The sequence below is a fragment of the Petaurus breviceps genome, unplaced genomic scaffold (genome assembly GCF_028583685.1).
Source record: "Petaurus breviceps papuanus isolate PSGF00001 unplaced genomic scaffold, PetGlider_PUasm1.0 90977, whole genome shotgun sequence".
Lineage (NCBI taxonomy): Eukaryota > Metazoa > Chordata > Mammalia > Diprotodontia > Petauridae > Petaurus > Petaurus breviceps.
In genome coordinates, this window is record NW_027187391.1 from 16,806,721 (window position 1) to 16,830,089 (window position 23,369).

General features: G+C 36.5%; 1 protein-coding gene across 3 annotated transcripts in view; it reads right to left on the reverse strand.

Moving 5' to 3' along the window:
* Positions 1–758: 758 nt before the first annotated feature.
* L3MBTL3 (L3MBTL histone methyl-lysine binding protein 3) overlaps positions 759–23,369 on the reverse strand; it is a 148,941-nt gene continuing 126,330 nt past the window's right edge. For all 3 annotated transcript variants that reach the window (XM_069077430.1, XM_069077431.1, XM_069077432.1), the window contains 4 exons: positions 18,252–18,337; positions 10,140–10,309; positions 9,827–9,889; positions 759–2,671 (listed from right to left, as the gene is read on the reverse strand). In XM_069077430.1, coding sequence (XP_068933531.1) covers positions 2,528–2,671; positions 9,827–9,889; positions 10,140–10,309; positions 18,252–18,337 — 463 coding nt within the window. In that variant the 3' untranslated portion in view covers positions 759–2,527. The remainder of the gene's footprint in view (positions 2,672–9,826; positions 9,890–10,139; positions 10,310–18,251; positions 18,338–23,369) is intronic.

Sequence of the window (23,369 nt, forward strand, 5' to 3'; positions counted from 1 at the left end):
AAACCCCACCAACATCTGTGCAATGAAATGAAAGGGGTATGCAAACTCTTTTGGCTGACCCTGTTTTATCTTTCCCATCAAAGACATTCCAGTACCTTAATCCTCTTCCCCCAGTTTACCTCGTTAACCAGTATGAAGCCTTCCAGAGATGGAGATTCTTCATGTTTGAAGCAAGGGCTCTAGGGAGCCCTTCATTCTTTTGAACTGGGGTCTAATTTCCCTATCCAAAGAAATGAATGTGGCAACAGAGATGAGAGAAGCTACAGCATATAACAACTGAAGGCCACAGCAAAGTGGCTGGTTTCTCTCTGGCGCTTCCTGGTAATGTTTCCTCTCTAAAAACTGTTAAGATGGATCCTGAAGGCGGTAAAGTTTCTGTTTCCTCTCCCCCTGTTCCCCTTTCTTTGAGACATCCCAAATCTTATAGCATGGCTAATGAGACATATGGACTTAAATTGCTTGTGCTACTTTGATAAGTCACATGAGACACAAAATACTGGTTAGAATAAGTGAAACTTTGGAATAAGAAGATGTTTCTGAAATGTCTTTAAAGCCAGAGACAAAGGCCCCAAGGTGGATAAATTTCACTGCCTATGATTAGAGTAGAATGGCATATTAGTAAGTATAGGTAGTATGAGAGACAACTGGGAATAGTTTTAGATTTGTGACCAGCCATTCATCTTCTATCTCCACAGCATGTTTCTGCTCTTCTGCTGTGACAACCTCTCTTAAAAAGCATACAAGTGTGAAAAGGCGTCTCCAATTCAGATTTTATTTCATGTCAGAAGATATAACAAGTGTAATTTGAATGTACAAATTCTGAACAAAATGTTTAAAAAAAGGTCATTAATGCAAATTCATGCAAGGAAATGAATGGGGTACTGCAGGCTATTTCACTGACCCTGTTTTACCTTGTATTATGGCAGATGAAAAGGGCTGCTAAGAGTCCCCCTCAGAAGTCTTCAAAGGAAGTACTATAGTAGCAGAGCTGGAGATATTAAAGAAAATTTTACACGAGAAGATATGAGACCAACTAAGGAGAGAGGTAGAAGTTCCCCAGAGTTAAGACAGCATGCTACAAAGCTACTTTATATCTCAAACAAAAAAGTACTTTGAACAATTTTTCATTCCAAGGAATTAGAAACTGCAGTGGAAAGCTGATGAAGCTGTTCATCCTCTTCCTGCGAAGTGCATTCTCATAAAATAAAACATTACACCAGCTCTCAGTTTATAGGTAGTTAAGTATTCTCACTTAAAGTGCATCTGTTCTGTACCATTATATATTGAGTGCAATGTCTTAACACCTGGCAAAGAGTTTTGTAGAAAAAACAGTCCTTCTAAAAAGAAGGGCATTTTATACATGTACCCAAATAACTGCTTTGGAAATTCTTCTTCTTGATGCCCGAACACGTCCAATAGATGACTCCATCAGTATTTCTCCCATATACCTTCCTTTGCTAGCAAAATCTGTTAGTACTCTCTCTCTCCCCAGCCAACCCTGAAGAAATCCTCTTGGTGTGGAGGACTGTTGAAAGAAGGGAGATATAGGTCTTTTTCAAAGGATAGCATATTCTGCCTAAGCACTAGGACCTTCATCTCCTTTAAGCACCACGGTTATAATCAATGACTCAGAGAAGAGCTTAAGTCTCATGAAAAAATTATAGATCCTTTTAAAAACTGTCCCCATACTAGAACTTCATTTAGTCTTGATAACAGTTGACTCCTATAAAACCCTGGGGTACTAGAGTGGAGTATTAGACTGATGCCATTCAAATACATTAGGTAAAGTTTTATTTTTTTTTTTTAATTTCAGTCTTTTATATACTGGTCTTTTGGTAAATACAGTAAAGACGCTGGTGAAAAAGCAATTTGCTTAACATTTCTTAAGTCGTGCAAAAGTAAAAACACTGATTTACTTAAAAAATTAATTTTTACAACTGTTCAGCCCCAATGAATTATTACAAGCAAGTAGGCAATTTCATGACTTGCAAAGTTATATTCAGCATAAATGTTGTAATTCAAAATATGGCACAAAATTAACAATAGTTATAACAGTCCCAACTGGCTAAACTCATAGCCAGATTTTGGCTAACTGGGTTTAAAGTTCATTTTATTTTGATTGTATAAAAAGGTTTCTGCAAATATTGAAAAAGAAACAGTGAAAGATAATTCAACGATGTTTACAAAATGCAGAAAGTTCATAATTCCCCGTCCCCCCTCCCCAATCTTACTATACCATAAATAATCAACAATGGATTTTTTCTTCTGAAGCCTCAAAAAGGTTTACAAAGGTAAATTTAGCTCAATGAATAGAACTAAAAGATGATATTTGTTACAGTACCTTAATAAAAACCCAAGCACTTCCATAATAACTCATGTATATTGTCTCTCAATGAATATAAATAATCCGGCAGCACTGATTTTTTACTTTGAAGAATTCTTACTTAACAGCTACAACAGTCCTTGTGCTTTGAATAAGACATGAGCTTTAAAGCAGAAAAGAGATGAAATGTGGTTTTCGCTGTCCTCAAAGTTCATTATGTGAGTTTTTCTCTGCAGCTTTGAACATCAGGATAGAGTTGAAGATTTTTAGAGCTGGTCCCAGCTTAATGCTCATAATTTTAACAATGTCTGTTTGAGTCATAAGCAGAAATGCTTCTCCATCAATTTGCTAAAAGAAAGTAAGAAAAAATGCCATCCACATGAATTAATCTAATACTGCCCAGTGGAAACTTTTAAGGAAGTCACAGAATCACAGCATTTTAGAGGTAAGGGACACAAAGGGACACCTCAGTGATCATTCAGTCCAACCTATGCCCAAAAAAGAATCCCACTACAGCATACTTGGTAATTAGCTTTTTCTTAAAGACTTCTATGAAGGGGAACCTACTCCACCTCCTGTGACAGTTTATTACACTTTATCCATTCTCTAACTTGCTAAAAAAAAAAAAAGTTTTTTCTTATGAGGGCCTAAAAATTTGCCTCTTCGCAACCTCCAATCACTGATTTTGGCTGTTACTTCTGGGACCAAACTGAGCAAGTTTCACCCTCCTCCCATACCTATCTTGCTCCCTGGGTTCTTCTCCAGAATCTAAACATTCCCTGCTTCCAAACTTCCATCAGTTTTCCTCTAGAGCCAGGGTTCTCAACCTAGAGATTATTAACTTTTTTTTAAAAGGGGGGTGGGCGGGTTTGGTAACTGCATTTTAATTTGCTGATTTCTTTTGTAATCCTATGTATTTTATTTATTTAACAACAGTATTCTGAGGAAGTTCATTGGTTTTTGTCAAGTGATTTTGAAAGCAATCGATGAAGAGAAAAAGTTTAAAGAACCCTTGTGTACCGTAACAACTTACTCCTGTTAAAGGGAAATTTTATGTCCAAAACTAAATGCAAAGGGTCCCATTTTGACATGAGAATAAGAAACATTCAGAGTAAAATCAAGAGGTCTAGATGCTTTGAGGACCTTCCCAGTGAGAGACTGAGTTTGTTGTCTGGAAGAACAACCCAGCTACATGTAAAAGGTCATCAACACTTAGGGATGAATTTTTTTTGCCATGGCAACCCATGAAAGAAAGAAATCAATCAAAAAGACACTGCTACAGACTATTATAATTTCCTACAGAAGTTTAAATTGTACAAAGGAAATGCCACAACAAAGACAGTCATAGAGCCTAGAACTCAATTCAGAGAGAAAAGAAGTACTTTCTCTGCCAAGCAGAAAGATACTGTAGCCAAGGGCAAGACAGGTTTAAAATATAAACTTATTGGCAAAATTTTTACATAGCTATTTGATTGGAAGATTATAAGGGGTCCTATGCCACAAAAAAAGAAGTTTGGAGGTAAAAACAGGTCTGAGAAATGCTTGGTGATCTGAAGTTAGAAGACTTTGGTTTGAATTTTGGTTCTTCTGCTGAGGACTGAACTTACAGTCAGGAAAACCTGAGTTCAAATCCAGCCTCATATTTACTGCTTGTATGACCCCAGACAAGTCATTTAACCTCTGTTTTCCTCAGTTTCCTCAACTATAAAATGGAGATGATAACAGCACCTACTTTCTGGGGTTTTTGTGAGGATCAAATGAGATAAAATTCATAAACTTCTTAGTAATGTGTCTGTTCTTAAAACGTAATTAGGTACTTGTTTACATAATCCTATTTGTTAAATTGTTAAGCAGGTACTTAATAAATACTTGCTTCCATCTGGAGCCTTCGTTTCCTCAACTGTAAAATGATTTCTAAGACCTCTCCCATCTCTAATCCTTATGAAATCACCAATTTCAGATTTCTGAAAACAAAGTATCTTTCTTCACTGATTCATAATATAAGAGTAATACAGGTATATTCCACCTTGTGCCACTAATGTTACAAGGAGAAAGTGACAGAGTCAGATCACCTCTTATGGTTACATAGTTTTGGAAACAAACTGATCTTAATTAAGGAAGTTATTTGCTAGGGTTTCATTTCTGAGTGCTTGATCAAGTTATCTCATGAAATACCAGTTAGAAATGAAGGTTTATTAAAATATTAACTGAACCAAAGCCACAGTTCTCAGTATAGATGCTCTGATAGAATTCCATAATAGCATTAAAGAAACTATCAACAAGTGCATAGGAATGAGCCTAAAAAATAAACGGCAAAGACTAATTTGGGTCACTTGTATTTTATAATTCCTACTCCCTTGCAGTACTGCCAACAAGGTAATGCTTACCTACTGAGAACAAAGTCTTGGAGAGACAGGATGGAAAATTATATAAAGCTGCCTTCCAGGGAATGAAAGGCGTTGAGAGGGTGGAGGTTAAAAGTGGGAAAGGTAGGATGGCAAACATTTTCAGTAGGTTGTTACTTAGAAGCATATACTAGAAGAACAAAAATAAAATCTGATGATCATGTACAGATATGCATATTGAATGCAGATAAAAAAATTCAAATTAAAAAAATATGTTTCAGAGCACCAAAGCACAGCTCTAGTTTCATTTTTGTCATTTGCCAGCTGAGTCACTTAACTTTTCTGGGACTTCGTTCCTTTTCTATAAAATAAAAGGGTTAGACAGTCTAGACTATCTCTAAGATCCCTTTCACTGACAAGATGCCACAAGAAATTTAAAATAATAATTATTGTAATATTTTTTTAATTTTTATAATGCAATTGTGGCTTATATTGCTACAATCTACTGAAAACATTAAATTTAACTAATGTTTCTTTGTCTTGAAATTCTCTCTGCAAAATTGTAGACCTAGAATAAAAAGGAGGTAAAGAGTCTTTTGAGAACTGGATTAAAAAAAAAAACCTGAAAATTGCATTTTCCCTTTTATGGTATGACCATTTTCTCTCTAGTAAAGGTTCTACATTTGCAACTCTGAAGGGATATTTGTATAGGTTTGAGAGACCCCTGGTGAAATCTTTGAATTCATAAATTCAGAGACTGTTCAGCAATCTCCTTCTCTTAAAGTCAATAATAACATTGCTACCACAAGGCCTAAGTCTTCTAGTGAGAGGTGGGTTGTTCCCTTGAATAGGGCCATAAATTCTTTTAGGACTACTCAGGTACCAATGAGAGATAATTTACTGAATTATGAGGCTGGAAGGGGCCACAGTGTCAGCTAATAACCTTTGTACTGTACTGGAAATGGCTGCACACAAACAATTTCAGAGGGATATATGACTTTCTTCCTCTTTTTAATCATCAGAAGATGCTTTCCTAGCCTCCACTGATAACACTCCAATTCCATATCCTTTGGAAACAAAATTCGTACGGTAGCCATTTACACCTGAAAACTACCAACTTTTTCTTACAAGGCTGGCTTACAAAGCATTTTCTAATTTTGCTAATACTTTCCTCCTGAATTTAGGACTTCGAATTGAACACATTACTCTTATTATTATTCATAGCAAATGTTTATTAAATGTTTGTTGAATTAAATTGAAATAAATTTATACTCTGCTAGGTGCTGGAATAGAAAAATGAATAAGAACCTGAGAAGCTCACAATATACTAAACAGATAAGACATGTACACAAATAACTATAATATAAATCAGGTTATAATTGATCAACAGAAGAGACAAAATAGAATCCTAGGGATAATAATATAACGGCTTGAGATACAAGGAGAGAATGATCACTTTTAGGTGTGTGTAGGGGAGTAGTTGGGGAGTTAGCAGGGAAGGTGGAATGAGAAAATTAGAGAAAGTTTAATGTGGGAGGTAAAAACTGACTTGGACCTAAGAGGAAAAGAATGATTGAAAAGGCTGAGAACTGTGAGCAGTCAACTTCTAGGCATAAGAAATGGTGCGTGCAAATACAGAGAGAAATGAGAGGTAAAAATGAGTCCTAGAAAGAGAAGAAAGTTGAGTTTCGCAGGAGTTTATGATAGACAGCATTGTAAAATGTTTGGAAGGGTAGTGCAGTCACTAGTTTCTGGAGGGCATTTAATATCAGACTAAGGAATTTGTATTCTATTAAATCGAAGAGAGAACCTAGTGAAAGTTTTGGAATAGGGAAGTGGTATGATCAGAGATATACACTCAAAAGAATATCTGGCACCACTATGAAAGATTATTAGAAAGGAAAAAAAAACTAGAAAGAGGGAGGCTACGTCATTTAGATGGTACTGGAAAGGAAGGCACACAAACAAGATATTGGGGAAGAACCAAAAGGATTTGTCAATGCTTGGCTGTGGGGTTTGGTGAGGAACAAGTTAAAAAGGACTCTGAGGTTTTGAGCCAGAGTGATATAAATAATGGTAGTGACATCGACAGAAAGAATAACGTTAGGTTGTTTTATTGAATTTTTATTTATTTTGTTAACTATTTCCCAATTACATTTTAATCTGGTCCAGGTCCCACTCTGGAATGTTGTGGGTCCCACCTGCAATGTGTTTGATACTTTTGGTCTACAGAATCAAATGCTGTCAAGGAGAATGAAGATGGAGAAGAGATCACTGAATTTAGCAACCAGGAAAACATTGGTGACTTTGGAAGATAAAGGGCAACACAGGAACGGATACCAAATTGTGAAGGTTTGAGGAAAGAATGGTTAGTGATGGAGAAACAGTAAGTGAAGACTTATTTCTAGAGCTTTGCAATGAATGAAAGTAGAGAGATATGATGACAAGTTGAAAGGATAGTAAAATAAATAAAAACGCTTTGTAAGTGTTTGTGCATCTGTATGTTTTATTTAAAGGCCAGGAACAAGTCTTAGTAAGTTTGTTGTCATCAAGACTCTAGAATGATAAGATTAACCCTAAAAGGGAACCTTAGAGACCATTAGGTTCACTTTATTTTACAAATAAAGAAAATAAGGCACAGAGAGGTTTTTAATGTCTTGCCCAGAGTCACACAACTAGTAAACGTCAGAAGGATGATTCAAACTCATTTCAACCTAACACAAGTCCAACATTTTACCACTCGGTTATCTAAGGGAAGGAACCAAGAAAGGGTTAGAGACTGAATATGCAAGAGAAGAAAGGGAGGAGTGAGAATATAATCCAAGAGATGGGTTGAGTCAAATGTACAGGTGAAGAATTTGCTTTGACAAAGCAGGGAGCCAATTTCTCTACTGAGACTGGATAGGAGGAGAGAATACACACTGTATAGCCTAAATCTTCAGGAAAGTAGAAGGTGGTCTGCTGAGAATAGAGACTTAAAAAGAATAGAAAAACAAGAAGAAATAAGAAACCAATAAGAAATAAGTGAGCAGACTGCCAAATGGCAGTGAGAACAGAGTTTAAAAGAGAACAGAAGTTAGAAAGTATAGATTTGTTAGATGTAGCAGAATAATAGGTAATATTTACACATTATAAACTCATTTGGGAGTGACCATTCATATAGCTAGATGTTTCTTCCTTTTGCAAAACAAATCAGCCAAGAGTTCTTTTAAAGGGGGGCTACCCTTAGTGCACTTAATGGTTTGTCTTAGAGATCATTTATATATGTGACCAAATCTGGAATGTGGAAGATAAATAAATTTGAAGTTCAAAGTGTTATATAGGAGCCACCTGCCATGAGAATGGAGTATGAATTGGCATATGAAGAGAAACACATCCCTGAAATTAAAATTAAGGAATTCTTTTAATTCTCTCTCCCTCCCTCCCCCCCCCTCTCATACACACACACACACAAGCATGCATGCACGCACACGTTACATAAAATGACAAATACACTGCCAAGAATCCTTAGTAGAATTATCTTCATTATCAATTCCCATTACACTGGGTTGGATTATGTGTATTCCTGCCCATGACTGAAGAAATCAAGGACTGGGAAAGCCCCCCAAGGATTAGTTTCTCAATTTCCTAGTCTTTATTTAAGACCTGATCTGTTTCTAGTTGTTAATTAGCTATTTTATTTTAAAAGGATGTCAATCTAGTAACTTGCTCTTAAAGGTCTGAAGTGAAATTAAGGTTTTAGCTTCCTCCATCAATCTATTCCATTGTTCAGCCAAAATTCCTCAACCTAATAATATTTCCCTTAATGGAAATGGGGAACAACTATGTTTATTATTGCAATTTTCCATACACTTGCAGACCATTATGAAATCACTCTTCACAGAGATGAATTTGATGTGTGGCTAACAATTTTTTTTTGGACAAGATCTGTGATTTTACTGGCATAGGGAAATTCCAGTGAGAGAACTCCTTCAGTAAAGTAGATGGGAAACTGCTCAGAAACAATATTTAAAGAGCTGATGGGGGAACTGAGAAACTGAATGACTTTCCCCAGCAAGTTATGTGTCAGAAGCTGGACTTGAACCCAAGCCTTCCTAACTCCAAGACCATTTCCCTTATCCTCTATGCTGTGGGGCCCTTCTGGTTTGGGAATAATGTATATAAAACATCTTTCAAAAAGCATTGTGGTATCATGTGTTACTATGAAATGTAAGACAACTTCTTAGAAGTTACTGCTTTTTGAAAAAATGTTATTATGATAGTGAATTTGATTTTAATAATAATTTTTTACATTATGAATGGAACATGAAGTAAAATTTAAATATTTCTCAGTAACTTAGTTCTAAGAAAATTTATGAAAACTGGTTTTAGTTACAGTAAAAGGTATCAAATAGATTACCCTTAGAAGTTTTCTAAAATGGATGGAAGCAAATAGGATTACAATAATGAACCAGCTAGACATTGGTATGATTAAGATAATCTGGGTGAAAGAAAAGAATGAAGAACTACAGTGTTCCAATCTATTTAAAAACACATTCATGGGTTGTTCTGCTCAAAGGTTGCCTCCTCCCCCTTGTTTTACTTTTTTTTAGAAGGGATAGTTCACTATGTAAGGAAGGGCCTAGGAGCCAGGGAGGGAATCTATTCAGAAAAAAAAGGAGATTAAAAAAACAAACAAACAAACCCCCTTGTCTCTCTCTCTCTCACTCTCTCCCTGTCTCTACATACACAGAGACAGACAGATAGACACACAAATATATATGCATACATATATGTATATATAAATTTTAAAATGACACATATATGAAGATATATACATTTTTAAAACACACACAAACAATATAACAAACCATTCAAATTTAAATTAGCTCTTACATTGTGCCATATACTATACAAATACATTCCATTAGGGTTTTTATCATGTGCCTATTACTACACCACTGAGTTAATATAATAGGATTTAACAATCCTAATTTAGTCTAAGAAATTTATATAAGTTCATTAACTCCTATTCATTTAGGGAATTAAAATTAACTTAGCAATTTACAATCCTATTACCTAGATTACTATCATACTCCTCTGTCCCCAACCACTTACTACAGCTTTTCAGGATTCTAAATCCATTAAACCACCTGTTAGAATTGAGTAGAATGCTTACCTCATCCTTAAACACCTTGCCATGTTCTTCACACCCAGGTAAACTCTGTATAAACTCTGACACCTGCACAAAAAAAAATTTACATCAAAATTCCAAGTTCACAACTAATAATTTGAATGTTACTGGCCCCAAATATTTAATATAATGGTTCTTGCTACCCATCCCTGGGACTCATTATTCCCCACTGAGGAAAAGTGAAGGGTCAACTATGTTCTTCTTAGAAGGAAATAAAAAAACACAGATCACCATTCATTTCTCCTTTTTTCTCCCATTTTTCCCTCCCCTCACAATCTCTAAAGAAATTAAAGGGCACCTCATCTGTGCTCCACTTGGAAACTTTACTGGCAGGAATTCCAGCCACAGTTGGAAGAAGTTTGCTTTGCTGTTCCCAACGCAGGGGCAGACAAGGAATCGGTGACTTAAAGGAGAGGAAGACAGCTGACCGGCGCTGAGCCTGCTGTGAACTTGGCTCTGCACCTATACCTGGCCAGTAGACAAACGCAAGATAAATTATTCACTGAAATCAAGACAGTCCTAGCAAGACACAAAAAAGACAGACAGACAAGACACACACGCACATACGTGCATGCGCGCGCACACACACACACACTCTCCAAGACCAGACAGACCATTTGGAATATGTTGATTTCATTAGAATTTGATTCTGATTTGTTTCTGAAACACTTGGAATATCTAATGGTAATAAATTCACTTCGATTAACTAAAATCAAATGTCCCCAAATATTATTTTGTGATTTTCTTCTCATTTAGAATTTAATAAGAATTTTATTTGAAGCAAGCATCGTTGTGTTGCTCTTATGTCCTCCCCAAAGAGGATTTAATGGATGCTAGAAAGGCACATATGAAAAAATTGAATAGACAGACCTTTATTTTCAAAACTAAATCTCCCAAAAGAAAGCTACCACTTACTATAGTATGAAGGTTCTTTCTAGTGCCAGCTCTTTCAGATGTGTTACCTTGAGCAAATGATCTAACATTTAAGGGTCCTCAGTTTCCTCATCTATAACAGTGTCAGCTGTACTAAATGAACTCTGAGATCTTTTTCAGTTCTAAAACTCTTTAAGATTTTTGATTTAAAGTTAAATGAATAGTGGAAAGAAAATGTCCTTCAAAGGATAAAAAAACAAACAACCAAACCCAAATGTCAATATGAGCACATTTTCTACCTCCTCTAAATGATTCAGAGATTAAACACAGATAGACAAAGAACAATTTGGAAAATATTCCCAATATCCCCCTCAGGTTTTGCTAAGAGATGAGCATTTATTTGAAATGCAGTATTTTTAAATGGGTTCACAAGTATCGCCTATAACCTAGAGATGATAAAGTATTCTAGGAACTGACCCGAATATGACAGGGCTCAACTCCTCTAAAATGGACATTCTGTTTTGCTTGCAACACAATAAACTTTGATATTTCCTCTTCTCTGAAGTTTTTCTATCCACACTAGCACTGTTTCTTCCATCATTGCAGCTCAACTCCATTTTCACCTTTTCCTGTTGCGAGTTATGTTGGTCACACTTTGTATTCCTCCTAGTCTTTAGAACCAGAGCCACGACAACTACAAAGACAGGACCAACTCAAAGTTTTCAGAGTATTCGCTACTTCTATCTGAGTATATCTTTCATTTCACGCTGTGGAATGGAGAACTCATATACAAAACAATGCTCATCTTCGATGAATATAAACCAGATGACATCTTCTGACAATCCTCCCCCCATTTTCATGCCTTTTTTCATTTTAAGAATATTTAGCCCTTTTGGAAATTCATGTATGACACCAGAAAATGGGCTACTTTTTCAACTGATAGAATGGAATTAATCTGATTGATTAATTAAGTCAGATTAATTAACCTGATTAATCTGGTTAATTAATTAAGTCAGATTCAACATCTTTCCCATAAAAATGCACCCTTGTGAACAAAAGCCAGTTGTTCAGTAAATTCCAATGTAACAGGATAGATAAACTGGCATCTGATTGTGAGAAGTTTCATCTTGTATTATATGGGGAAAAATCACTCCATGTTTTGCTTTTAATATGTGAAAGAGACTACAGGATAAATTCAAATGGATTTTGGATTAAAGTATTAGTGTAATGCCAAGCATAAAGAAAAATCTGTGTACATATTTGTAGAATAACATTCTCATTTATGCATTTTTGTAGCTCTGGGCATACCAGGCTTACATAACCCTCCCCTCCCAAGCTGTCAATTTGCATAGTATGATATACTAAACTTTTCTGAGAGCCTGGAGATTAAATTCTGGCAAAGGAAATAGGTCCAAACTGGTTTCATGCCTCAAACTGGATAGTGTAAGTAAAGTGTTCTATAAATTTAAAAAATATATATATAAATGTAAATTATTATTCTTACTCCATTTGACTTCATACTTCTTTTACACACTTTTTCAGTAGAGCAAGGGATGTAGAAGAGCAAAGAGATGAATTCCAACGAATAACTCTGCAGAGCTGTCATTAGTGCTTAAAAAATGTGTCAGATTGTATCTGTGGGGGACGAGGCTGGTGGTGGGATCTAAAACCCCTTTGTATATTCTACAAGTATGGCAGGAAAACACATTTTCCATGCAGCCTAGGAGAAGTTATTATCAAGGCTCATTAAAAATGAGTGGTACCCTGAGGTGATTATACAGGCAGGCAGCTATTACTATAAAAATTTTTTTAAAATGCCCATTAGAATCTTAACCCAGCTCCTAACTTGTTCCTTCCCCTCATTTTTTCCTAATTGATATAAAAATATAGAAGAACAATTTTGTAGGCAAATGTGGATTAAAGTATTCTGTCTATCTAAGCCCAAAGAGAAAAACTGCAGCTGCTATCATAGTGTAAATTCATCCTGCTTTTTAGTAAAAAAAACAATTTGACAAACATTTTATTCATGGAACATAGTCAAACTGACGAACATAAAATACCAAGAGAAACCTCACAATATATTTCAAAGCATAAAATTTTACTATTTCCTGTTAGGAAAGAATTAATATAAACCATATGACATCTTTTTTATGTATAAATTTATCTACTCAGAATAAGGTAAAACAAGCAACCTTTTTGACCCGTTTCAGATACATTCATTTCTTAGTAAAGTGTTGTTATTGGAGTATTTGTATGTGGTTTCTAATGTCCTCACACATCTCCTTCTTCTCCCAAGGCTTCTATGCATCAAAGAAATGATGTGGGAAGCCCCATGGGTCAAATACAGTACACAGTGGGTTGAATTTAGGTGTCAAATCTAGCCCGTCTCCTAGATATATATTTTAAAACAGTGCATTGCTGACTTCCTGTAGATCCTGAGCATTCCAAAAGCCACCTTGTGTACATAGGGTAAGGACATAGAACTTTTATCCTTGGCAGCTCTACTTCTGGGTTCCAAATTGCTCTCTTTTACTATAAAACAGAATAGGAAGCAGAAAGGATAATGATATGAGGTCAAATGAGGTAAACTTAAGTATAACAAACTTAGAGAAGGACCAGGAGATAGAGGTTAGATAAGGCTATAGTTAGTTTGACTCTTTTTCTATGATTGACTCCAAAAAATTCTCTCTTTGAGCTGTGTCCTCAACTCCACGGTTCATAGATCTTGAGTTATAAGCAACCTTAGTAGTCATTTAGTTCAACTTCCTCATTTTACAGGTAAGGAAACTGAGGCCCTGAGAAGTGAAATAACTTGTCCAACATCAGTTTTACTGACTAAGCATAGGGAATAGGGATTGGATCAATAATTTCACTAGTACAGAAAACTCTCAGGTGAAGAAACACTATCTACCAAAGTAGGTTGGTGAAGTTAAGTGACTTGCCCAGGGTCACACTATCAGTGGCAGGACTTGAACCCAAGTTGTCCTGGCTTTTGAGACCAATTCTCTATGCACTTCACCATACTGCCTCTCTACTTATATATACTTGCAATTGCAAATTATGTATGTTTCTTTAATTTCATTCTTTTCAAGTTTAAAGCTCCTACTTTGTACAAAGACCTCCCGAAAACAAGCATTCTGATGCTATACATCACAGTATGGAAGTGGCCCTAAGTTCCTAAAGGCTATCACAGGAGAAGACAAGATCTGGCAAATAAATTCTACTAGCATCTAAAAAAGGAGAAATTCTTAAAGGACATATGATACAATCCTTACAAGCCATACTATGTCCCTTAGATATAGGTATTATATAAACACAAAGTTTTACCAACAAATAGTTTACTCCTGGCCAGCTAGACTCTGTCCTGGAATATCACAAGGATGGCTCATTGCTAAGTCAGTAGATCTTCAATCTCTCCCTAAATACTGGCTGCTTCCCTGCTGCTTGCAAACATGTTCATGTCTTGCCTGTCCTTAAAAAACTCTCATGTGACCTAATTATCCCTCCGAGCTGTCATCCTCTGTCTCTTCTCCCTTTTGTGGCTTGTAGAAAGCCATCTACAATCAGCCTTCCCCCTTCCTTTCTTCTTACTCTCTTCTAAAACTTCTGCAGTGTGGCTTCAATCTCGTCATTCAACTGAAACTGCTCTTCTGAAAGTTACCAAAGGCATCTTAATGATGGAGTCCAATGGCTTTTTCTCAATCCTTACCCTTCTCGACTTCTTTCTACAGTCTTTGACACTGTCCCCATCACCTCTTCTCCTGGTCATTTTCTCATCTAGGCTTTCATGACACTATTAGTCAGTCAACTAACCTTTATTAAGTACCGACTATGTGCCAGTCATTGGGAGATACAATGAAAAGCGAACAGCAAAAAGAGTGCTCTCATGGTTCTTTTCCTCCGACCCTTCCCTACAGGTGTGGAAGGCAACATCATCCTCCAGTCCCTTAGTCCCCTAGGAAGTCCCCAATCCTCACAATCCAGAAGTCATCCTGAACTCACTATCACTCCTAAGCCATACCCACTCTGTTGCTGAAGTCTAGTGCAGGCCCCATTCCACACCTGGATTATTGCAATAGTCTGCTGGTAGGTCTGCCCACCTCCAGTCTTTCCCCTACTCCAATCCATGCTTGATTCAGTCACTAATGTGATTTCCCTAAGGCAGAGATCCAAACATGTCACTCCCTACTCAATAAACTCCAGTGGTTCCCTATTGCCTCCTGGAATATATATAAAATGCTCGGTTTGGTTTCCAAAGCCTTTCATAACCTTGCATCTCTCACCTTTCCAGTCTTCTCACACCTTGCTTGTCAACATGTACTCTTCAGTTCAGTGACACTGGCCTCTTGCTGGCTGTTTCATGAATAAGACACTCCCTATCTTGGCTCTGGGAACTTTCTCTGGCTGTCCTATTTACTCTGCATGTATCCGCTTGTTTTGTATAGATGTGTTTTCATGTTGTCTTCCTCATTAGATTGTAAGTTCCTAGAGGACAGGAACTGTGTTTTATCTCTTTTTGTATCCTCAGTGCTTAGCATAGTGCCTGACACACAGTAAATACTTGATAAATGTTTATTGACTGATTGATTCCTATCTGTCAAATTCTTCCTCAGGCTTTTCTGATGGATCTTCCTCTATAATGCCCCCTAACCAAGGATGGGAAACAAAGTTCTGTCCCAGGCTCTCTTCTTTTCTTCCTTTATACTGCCTCACTTGGTGATCTCATAGGTTCAATGATCCTATCTACGTTGACGATTTTTAGATCTATTTCTCATGACCTCATTCTCATACCACCATCTTTAACTGGATGTCCCACAGGCATCTGAATATGTTCAAATAGAATTCATCTTTTCTCTCAAAATCTCTCTTCTTCTGAATGTCTCTATTTCCTTTAGGGACACCACCACCTTCTATCTTTCTGTGGACACAACATTACTAAGGTAATATTCTCAGTGTCATACCCAACTACTCCTTTGCATTCACTCCACATATTCAGTCTGTTGCCAGACCTTTCAGTTCAGTATTAATTAGATCTAAGTTGCCTATGGGTCAGTCTATCATAGGCTTCAAGGGTTCACAAACTGGATGGGGAAAAAAAATAAATCTTTATTTTCAGTAATCACTAGCTTACAGTTAATATTTCCTTTAATTATGAATATAGACAAGAAACATTATTCTAAGAAGGGATCCACAGGCTTCACCAGACTGCCAAAGGTGACTAAAACACAAAAAAGGCTAAGAATTGCTGGCCTAGTAAACGATTCACTGTTCCACAGATGAGATTTTGCTGATTTCAAAAGTAGTATTGTACAAGGATTGGAGGCAGAATACTAAGTAAAGGAAGGCACTAGCTACAGCTATAGAGTCAAAAGAGCTGAGTTCAAAAACCATCTCTGACCCTAGCCACTGGGCAAATCACTTGACTTTCCTGGGCCCAGTCAATTGTAAAACAAGGGGGCTGGATCAAATGACCTCCGAGATGCCTTCCAGTTTCATATGAACTCCCTGAGCTGGGCATTTAGAAGGGAGAAGCAAACTGACTTTTAAACAAGCAAGTAAAATTTATTTAGTGTAGTGTCAAATGAAAGAGTTGGGTCTACTACAATTGGTTGATGAGTCCCCTGAGGGGCTCTTAAAGCTCTGGAAGTATAAGCTCCAAAACCTTCCATAAGATTTTCATAGTTCCATCCCACTAAGCTAGGGAACATAATTTACACCTTTTAGTCTGTGCTTTGAAATGCAACTAAGAGTAGTTTTAAGTGACAGGCACCTCCTCTGATCTTTGGGCTTTCTAAGGTTGAAATCCTATGAACATAAACTCTTAGTTTGAATCTTCACCTTTAGCATTGTTAACCAAAAACAATATCACAAGTCCATGAGATACTGCATTGCAACTAGATTTGTTACAAGAGAAAAGACCATGTATGTGGAACCCTAGGCCAGGGCAAAGAGTTAAAATTCAAACAGAAGTCTGAATACTTATGAAAAAATTGGGACAAAGAGAGGATGAGAAATAGAAATCTCCACCTAAATGGCATTGGCAGGGGAGGAAAAATCATGAATAATGAAGATGTCAAAAGCAGCCTTCTTTTTCCTTGGAACGGCCAGACTATGAAGATAGGATGGCCTGCTTAACTACAAGGGTCCCAGCTGCACAAGCTGTTTCCCAGTCTAGGGGAGACTGACTGGTGGCTGCCGTGACTCTCAAGTACACACAGGGAATCCTGCTTGGGATACAAACAACAAATAATATCTGCTGCTGGGAGGCAGAGGGAGGTGCCGAGGGCAGCCTTCATCTTGGATATGTTCAGGGCTCCCTGTACTCTGGGCCCAGTGTTTCTGGGAAATATGGCAACTCAAAAGAACAAGTTCAGGGGACCCCTTAATAGGATGAGTGAAAAAAAGTCAAAAATCTAGGCTTGTATTGATGAAAAAATGGCTGTAAACTCATTTGAGTTTTTGGAAGCCTGATTAAAAAACAGGAAATTCCATTAAGTTCCACTAAATTAGGAATTTCTATTATATGTGAATGGGCTACATTTTAATGTTATTTCATATATGATAAAAATTATTTTCTAGCTCTTTAAATACACTGAACGGTAACTTATTGATCTGGAAGAATGAATAGACTTCAGAATTGAGCAATTTTCTACCCACTTAAATGATCAGACACAATAAGTACGAACAAGATGCTGATAACTACAAAGGAGATGATTGTTAAATTAATTTTAAAAATTGCTTAACTAAAATCAGATGAAAAAGTACAAAAACATAACTTATGGAACATATCATTTAGAAGAGGGCAGGATTATTAAAACCATTCTTGTTCCTTGTGTAATTGGAAAATAAAAATGCATATGTAAAACCAAAGTACCAAGAGACACTCAGGCAAATGTTAACTATATCATCAGCAGATACATTACAAAAACAATGTTCAACAATTATATAATCAGATATAAATTACATATGGAATGCATAATTCTTACTTTCCAATTTGATTAAAAATTGAGCGATTTAAAAGTCAAAGGTCTTTAAAATTGAATCCAGCACAATTTAAAATATAGAATCCTCTCACTGTTGTAGCATTAATCACTCAAGAAATTTATTTTAATGAAGTGGAAATGATATAAAGTTTGAACGAAGATGCTGCTTTCGTTTTTAAAAATATAGAAAATGGTTAGAGAGGAGTTTTAAAAATATAGAGGAAGCTACAACAAGGAGATCACCTTATAAACACTGACCCTGATGGAGAAAAGGGTTAATGACATTTTATTGCTCTCTGAAGTTATACCAAGCTTATTATATCAATGTAGTTATTACACGTCAGTGGGTACGATCTGACCCACAGAAAAATTAAATCTATGTAATGAAGTATCGCCAAATACATGTAACTAATTACTGACTAGCTGCTATAACCAAACTGATTTTATATTTAATTATGGAAATAATCTTAGAAATTCAGTTTTAGTATTTAGAATGATCAATATAAAATCAATGTCATAAAAATAGGTGAGGAATACAAGAATGTCATAATTACCTTTGGTTCGATTTGGAGTTCTCACTTCACTTTTTATCCCTTCTTCACATTCTTCCTTGATAGGCTTATCTTCAATTTGCTGTTCTCTGATAAAAATAGGTATTTCCGTGGTTTAATACAATGAATAAAATTTTATGAATGTTTGTTAGCAACACTGTTTCTTCTGTCAATATTGAAAAAAATCACAAAGAAAATAGATATAGATCTTTATATGAAGATGCTCAATGCACTCTATATACTGCAAATGATAATGGCCAGAAAGAGACCAGACATTTCTATTTTTCCTCAAGACAGGCTTCATTTGCTTTTCAAAAAGAGTTGCAATTTTTCTTATTACTGTTTCTAAGAGTATTAACTGTCCTAGAAAATTCAGTTTTTCATTCTATCTACAAACAGGTTTATTTTGTGCATGTACAACTTCATTTACATTGTACTACAAGTAAACTCTTGTAATATGAGAGGGTAAACAAGTATTAAAAGAAAGGTTTATGCTCATGTCAATTACTTAGGTCTAGAGGCTTAGCCATAGATTGGTATTGGCCTAATGGGTATGCAACAATTTAGGCCCAGACCAGGGTCACTTTGTCTTTAACCTACAAGGTCCTGTTCTTGTTCAGGGATGTTTAAAGATGACTCAGGGCTGAATCCCAGGGACACTCCAAAATGGAGTAAAATTCCTGAATCTCGTGTTCATAGACCTTTATCCTCAAGCCAGAGACAAAAGTCAACCTTGCTACTTTGGGATGAAAGAACTAAAGGATGGACTCATATATAATTATTTTAAATGTCAACTTAATGGAACTATAAACTTTTCTACCAAATTCTACTGATCATTCTAGACTTAGTTGAAGTTCTATGATGAATTTAAATCTCTCTCACCTGAAGTTCTCTAACACAATACAATTATACAAATCTATACAATTTGATATTGTATCATATTCTACTTTCCATTGTTAGTTGTTTGCTATGTTAACATGCCAAGCAGGCACTATGCTATGCACTGGGTCTATAAAATATGTCCATTGGGAATTTATGCCTAAAAAGGGGAGAGAATAAATGTAGGGAAGTGGTGGCCAGAAAAGGGAGTTTTGGTCTGGGGTATCACAGGGATTGTGAATAAAGCCACAGGGAAGCATATTGTAGCTCCTTTTCCAGTAGCAATGGTAAGAAATAGTTTGATTACTGTTCTCTCAGTAAGATCCAATCATACTTCTACTAAGTATTTTTAAATCTGATTAAAAACTTCAGAAATGTCATATCATAAACAATTTTAAACAGGTTCTGTAGTTCTGTTGACAAAGGTATTTATTTTATTCTGGACTTCTGAATGTAATAGCAAGACAAAGCATTTACAACACATTACTGAGCATACAATAAATACCCAAGGAAGTGCTACTTATTTCCTATAAGGGCACTTTTTGGTAAGAACTTAAATCATCTGAGTTTAAGCTTTTCACCTGAGGTCCAACTACCATGATTTAAAAAAATACCCATCTGGAATTGGACTGATTTAATTATCATCTTAAGTCACTAAAATGACATTCAGAAGCAATTAATTTGATCATATGGGATTAGAGGTGAAAAACTACTTTCTGATTAACTATTAAAACACTTGATTAAAAACTATTTTTTCTGATTAACCCTAACTTACCCACAGGTGTAGTCACACCTTAGACGTCAGCATTTCCATGATCTCGACCCCTGAAACTCCTGATCATAACCTCTCATTCTTTTTTCTCTCTTTGCCTCACTTTTCCTAAACATCCCCTTTATCCTCACTGAGACCTCTAATCCTTCTAACACTTCTTGTTTTCACAGTCTCTAATCCCTGGTCTGGCCTCCCTTTCTCTTTCCTTTCTTTACAATCTGGCTCCTATAGTTAACCATTGCTCCCTCCACCCCTAACAGATCTTGAATTCTCACAGTCCAATGGGGGAGGCATGAAAAGACCTATGTAAAACCAATATATAGACAGGAGAAATCAGAGATAATCACTTAGGGACAGCACTAGAATTAAAGGGGACTGGGAAAAGCTTCTTGCACAAGGTGAGATTTTAGATGGGATTTAGATTTAGATGGGAACAGCAGAACACCACGGAAGGCAGGAGCAGAGATGAAGAGGGAGAGCATTCCAGGCATGGGGGACGGTCAAATAAAATGCAGAGATTTGGGGGCAGAGTGTCTTGTTTGAGGAACAGTAAGGAGGCCAGTGTCACCAGATCACTGAGTATGTGGGGTTAATAAGGTGTAAGATAGAAGAGAAACAGGTTATGAAGGACTTTGAATGTCAAAAGAGGATTTTACATTTGATCCTGGAGGTAATAGGGAGTCACTGGAGTTTATTAAAGATGGCAGTGACATGGTCAGACCTGTACTATAGACAGCTGAGTGGAGGATGGACCAGAATGGAAAGATACTTGAAGCAGGGAGACCAATCAGCAGGCTACTCAATAATCCACTCATGAGGTGATAAAGGCCTATATCACTGGTGACAAGTGTCAGAAGACAGAAGGGACACATATCAGAGATGTTATGAAGCTCCTCAATGAGCACTCCCCATACCAATGAAATCACAAATCTGGTAAAAAACAATGGCAACAATAACAGTCAAAAAAGGACAAGATCATGCTCAGTGACTTTAAAAGGCTGCTATTAACAATCATATTACACTAAAGGGCCTAGTTGGAATGTAAATAATATTTCTTAAGTCCTTCAAACCATCTAAATTCAATTATTTAAAATTGGATATTCTTTCAGATCATAAATTCTAGTCTAATAAATATTTGACTAATGAGGGAAGATTCTTTGTTTAGCTGTTGAATAGGTATAATGATTATTCAGCACAAAACACATGTATAGTATAATTTGGAACCAGGTATCAGTACCATATGCAATTAAAAAAAAAAACCTCACCTTTTTTAGCTACTGATTTCTTGTAATGAACGCTATCCCCTTCTCTAAATCCCCATTCACTTGGGTTTTTTAAATATAACATATTTTTTAAAAAACTGAACATGTTATCTTATGCTATTACTAACCATTTCAGAGATCCAGAATTCAAGATAACTATATTCTGCATTCTAATAATTTGTTTCTTTAATACTAATTCAGCTTTTTTGTAGAGTTAAGTTGAAAAAATGTGTAGTTTTTGATAGATAACAAAATCCTTTTGCAGGTGGTTAAAGATAAGCAACTAATTTTATTAATTATTCAGGTCTAATTAGTTAAAGTATGCACTATTCAGCCCCTTTTTTGCTTCTTCTAGCCATTTTGTTGCTCTGATTAGTTTTTCCCAGAAAAAAAGAAAAATTGCAATGTCATTTTTACTTTTTTAATAGTTTGAATTTTTTGCATTTTTTATAGATTTTAGTGACTTATAAAGGAATCACGCACCCTTTGCCCCTCCTCCTTCTCTCTGATTGGAGAGGTGGGGAGTAGATGTGTGGGAGCTCCTCCTAGACTCTGATTTGAGGTTACCCAGGGAATTCAACTCATGGGGTTGGGTGAGCACTTAGATTTCATCATCTCTAGAACCTTTTCATTTTGTATGATGAATTCACTCTGTAATTTACATCTCCTCAGATCATTTCTCAGGTCAGAAACTCATTAGCCCCTAACCTCCCCACTTAGCTTCTTTTTATGTACTGTTTTCTCCCAATTAGATTATGAACTTCTTGAGGGGAAAGACTGTCCTATTCCTTTCTTTGTATCCCCAGCACTTAGGACAGCACCTGGTACATAGCAGGAGCTTAATAAATGTTTACTGACTCTGACTTTTTGCCTGATTCCCTAACCCCTGACACAGTCAAATGACTTTCAATCCATTCCTCTATCAATCAATCCATATGTATAAAAGTCCATTACAACAGACTATTGTAGGCATTAGGAATGCCCAAATAAAAAATGACACAGTCCCTCCTCCCCTCAAGAAACTTACATTTTAATGATAAAGATGACACATATAGGGTCTAAGTATTTATAAAATATATACAAGGTAATATGTGTATGTGGGGGAGGGGGAAGGTACAAGCACCTGGAGGGAAAGGATATAACAGGCTTCTAGTAGAAGATGGTTTTGAGAATTCTCAAGGAAACCAGAGATTCTATGACATACAAGGAAGAAGGAACGACATTCCAGGTGGGTGCAAACCAAGTGCAAAGGCATTGAGATGAAATAGTTTGGCATGGTCACTGAAAGTGTGGATAATAATATGTGATAGGATGAGAAATGTAGGCTGGGGCCAGTTTGTGAAGAGCTTTAACCAACAAAGAAATGTGTTTGTATCTAATTCTAGAGGTAATAGGGAATCACTGCAGCCTGCAGAGCAAGGGGGTTAACATGGTTAGCACTTTGCTTCAATAAGATCCCTTTAGTAGTAAGTAATGTGAAAGACAGAATGGAGAAGGGAGAGGGAAGCAAGAGGCAGGAAGATGAAGCTATTGTCATATCCAGGAAAGAGATAATGGGTATTAGAACTAGACTGGTGTCAGGGTACACAGAGAGGAAAAGAGGGGAGAGATACTGTGGAGGCAGAATGCACAATACTTAACAACCAATTCAATACTTAGTTTTGGAGGAGTTGGGAATAAGGAAAACTCCAAGGCTGCAAACTGTACAAGGATGGCTGTGTTCTTGACAGAAATAAGGAAATTTGGAAGAAGGTTGGAGTATGGGAGTAATGGCAGTGAATTTTGTTTTGAACATGCTGAGTTGTTCCTAGTGAAGAGTGTGTCTCATCAAGGATTAATCTTATCAAATGTCTTTATCCAGGATGGAGCTTCCAATGACCCCAAAAGGTATTCATCAAACCAGATCTTGCAGTGTAAATGTACCCATTCCCATGTGCTGAAAGAACACAACCAGAGACAAACACATGCCCAAGGAACTCGGAGGCCACAGCATCCACTTAGTATTTCTGGAAGAGGTTTGGAAGTGAGCATACCCATAGAGCAAACACTCACACTGCTTCCACTTTCCCTCTGTCCTTCCAAACAGTCTCCCAATGTAGATCTATATTGACCAATGTTCTCAAAATCTGTAGGCTACACATTCTTTCCTAAATACCTTGAGCACTCTAGCCCGCTGTTGGAAGCAATGATGTATTTCCTTGGCATCTG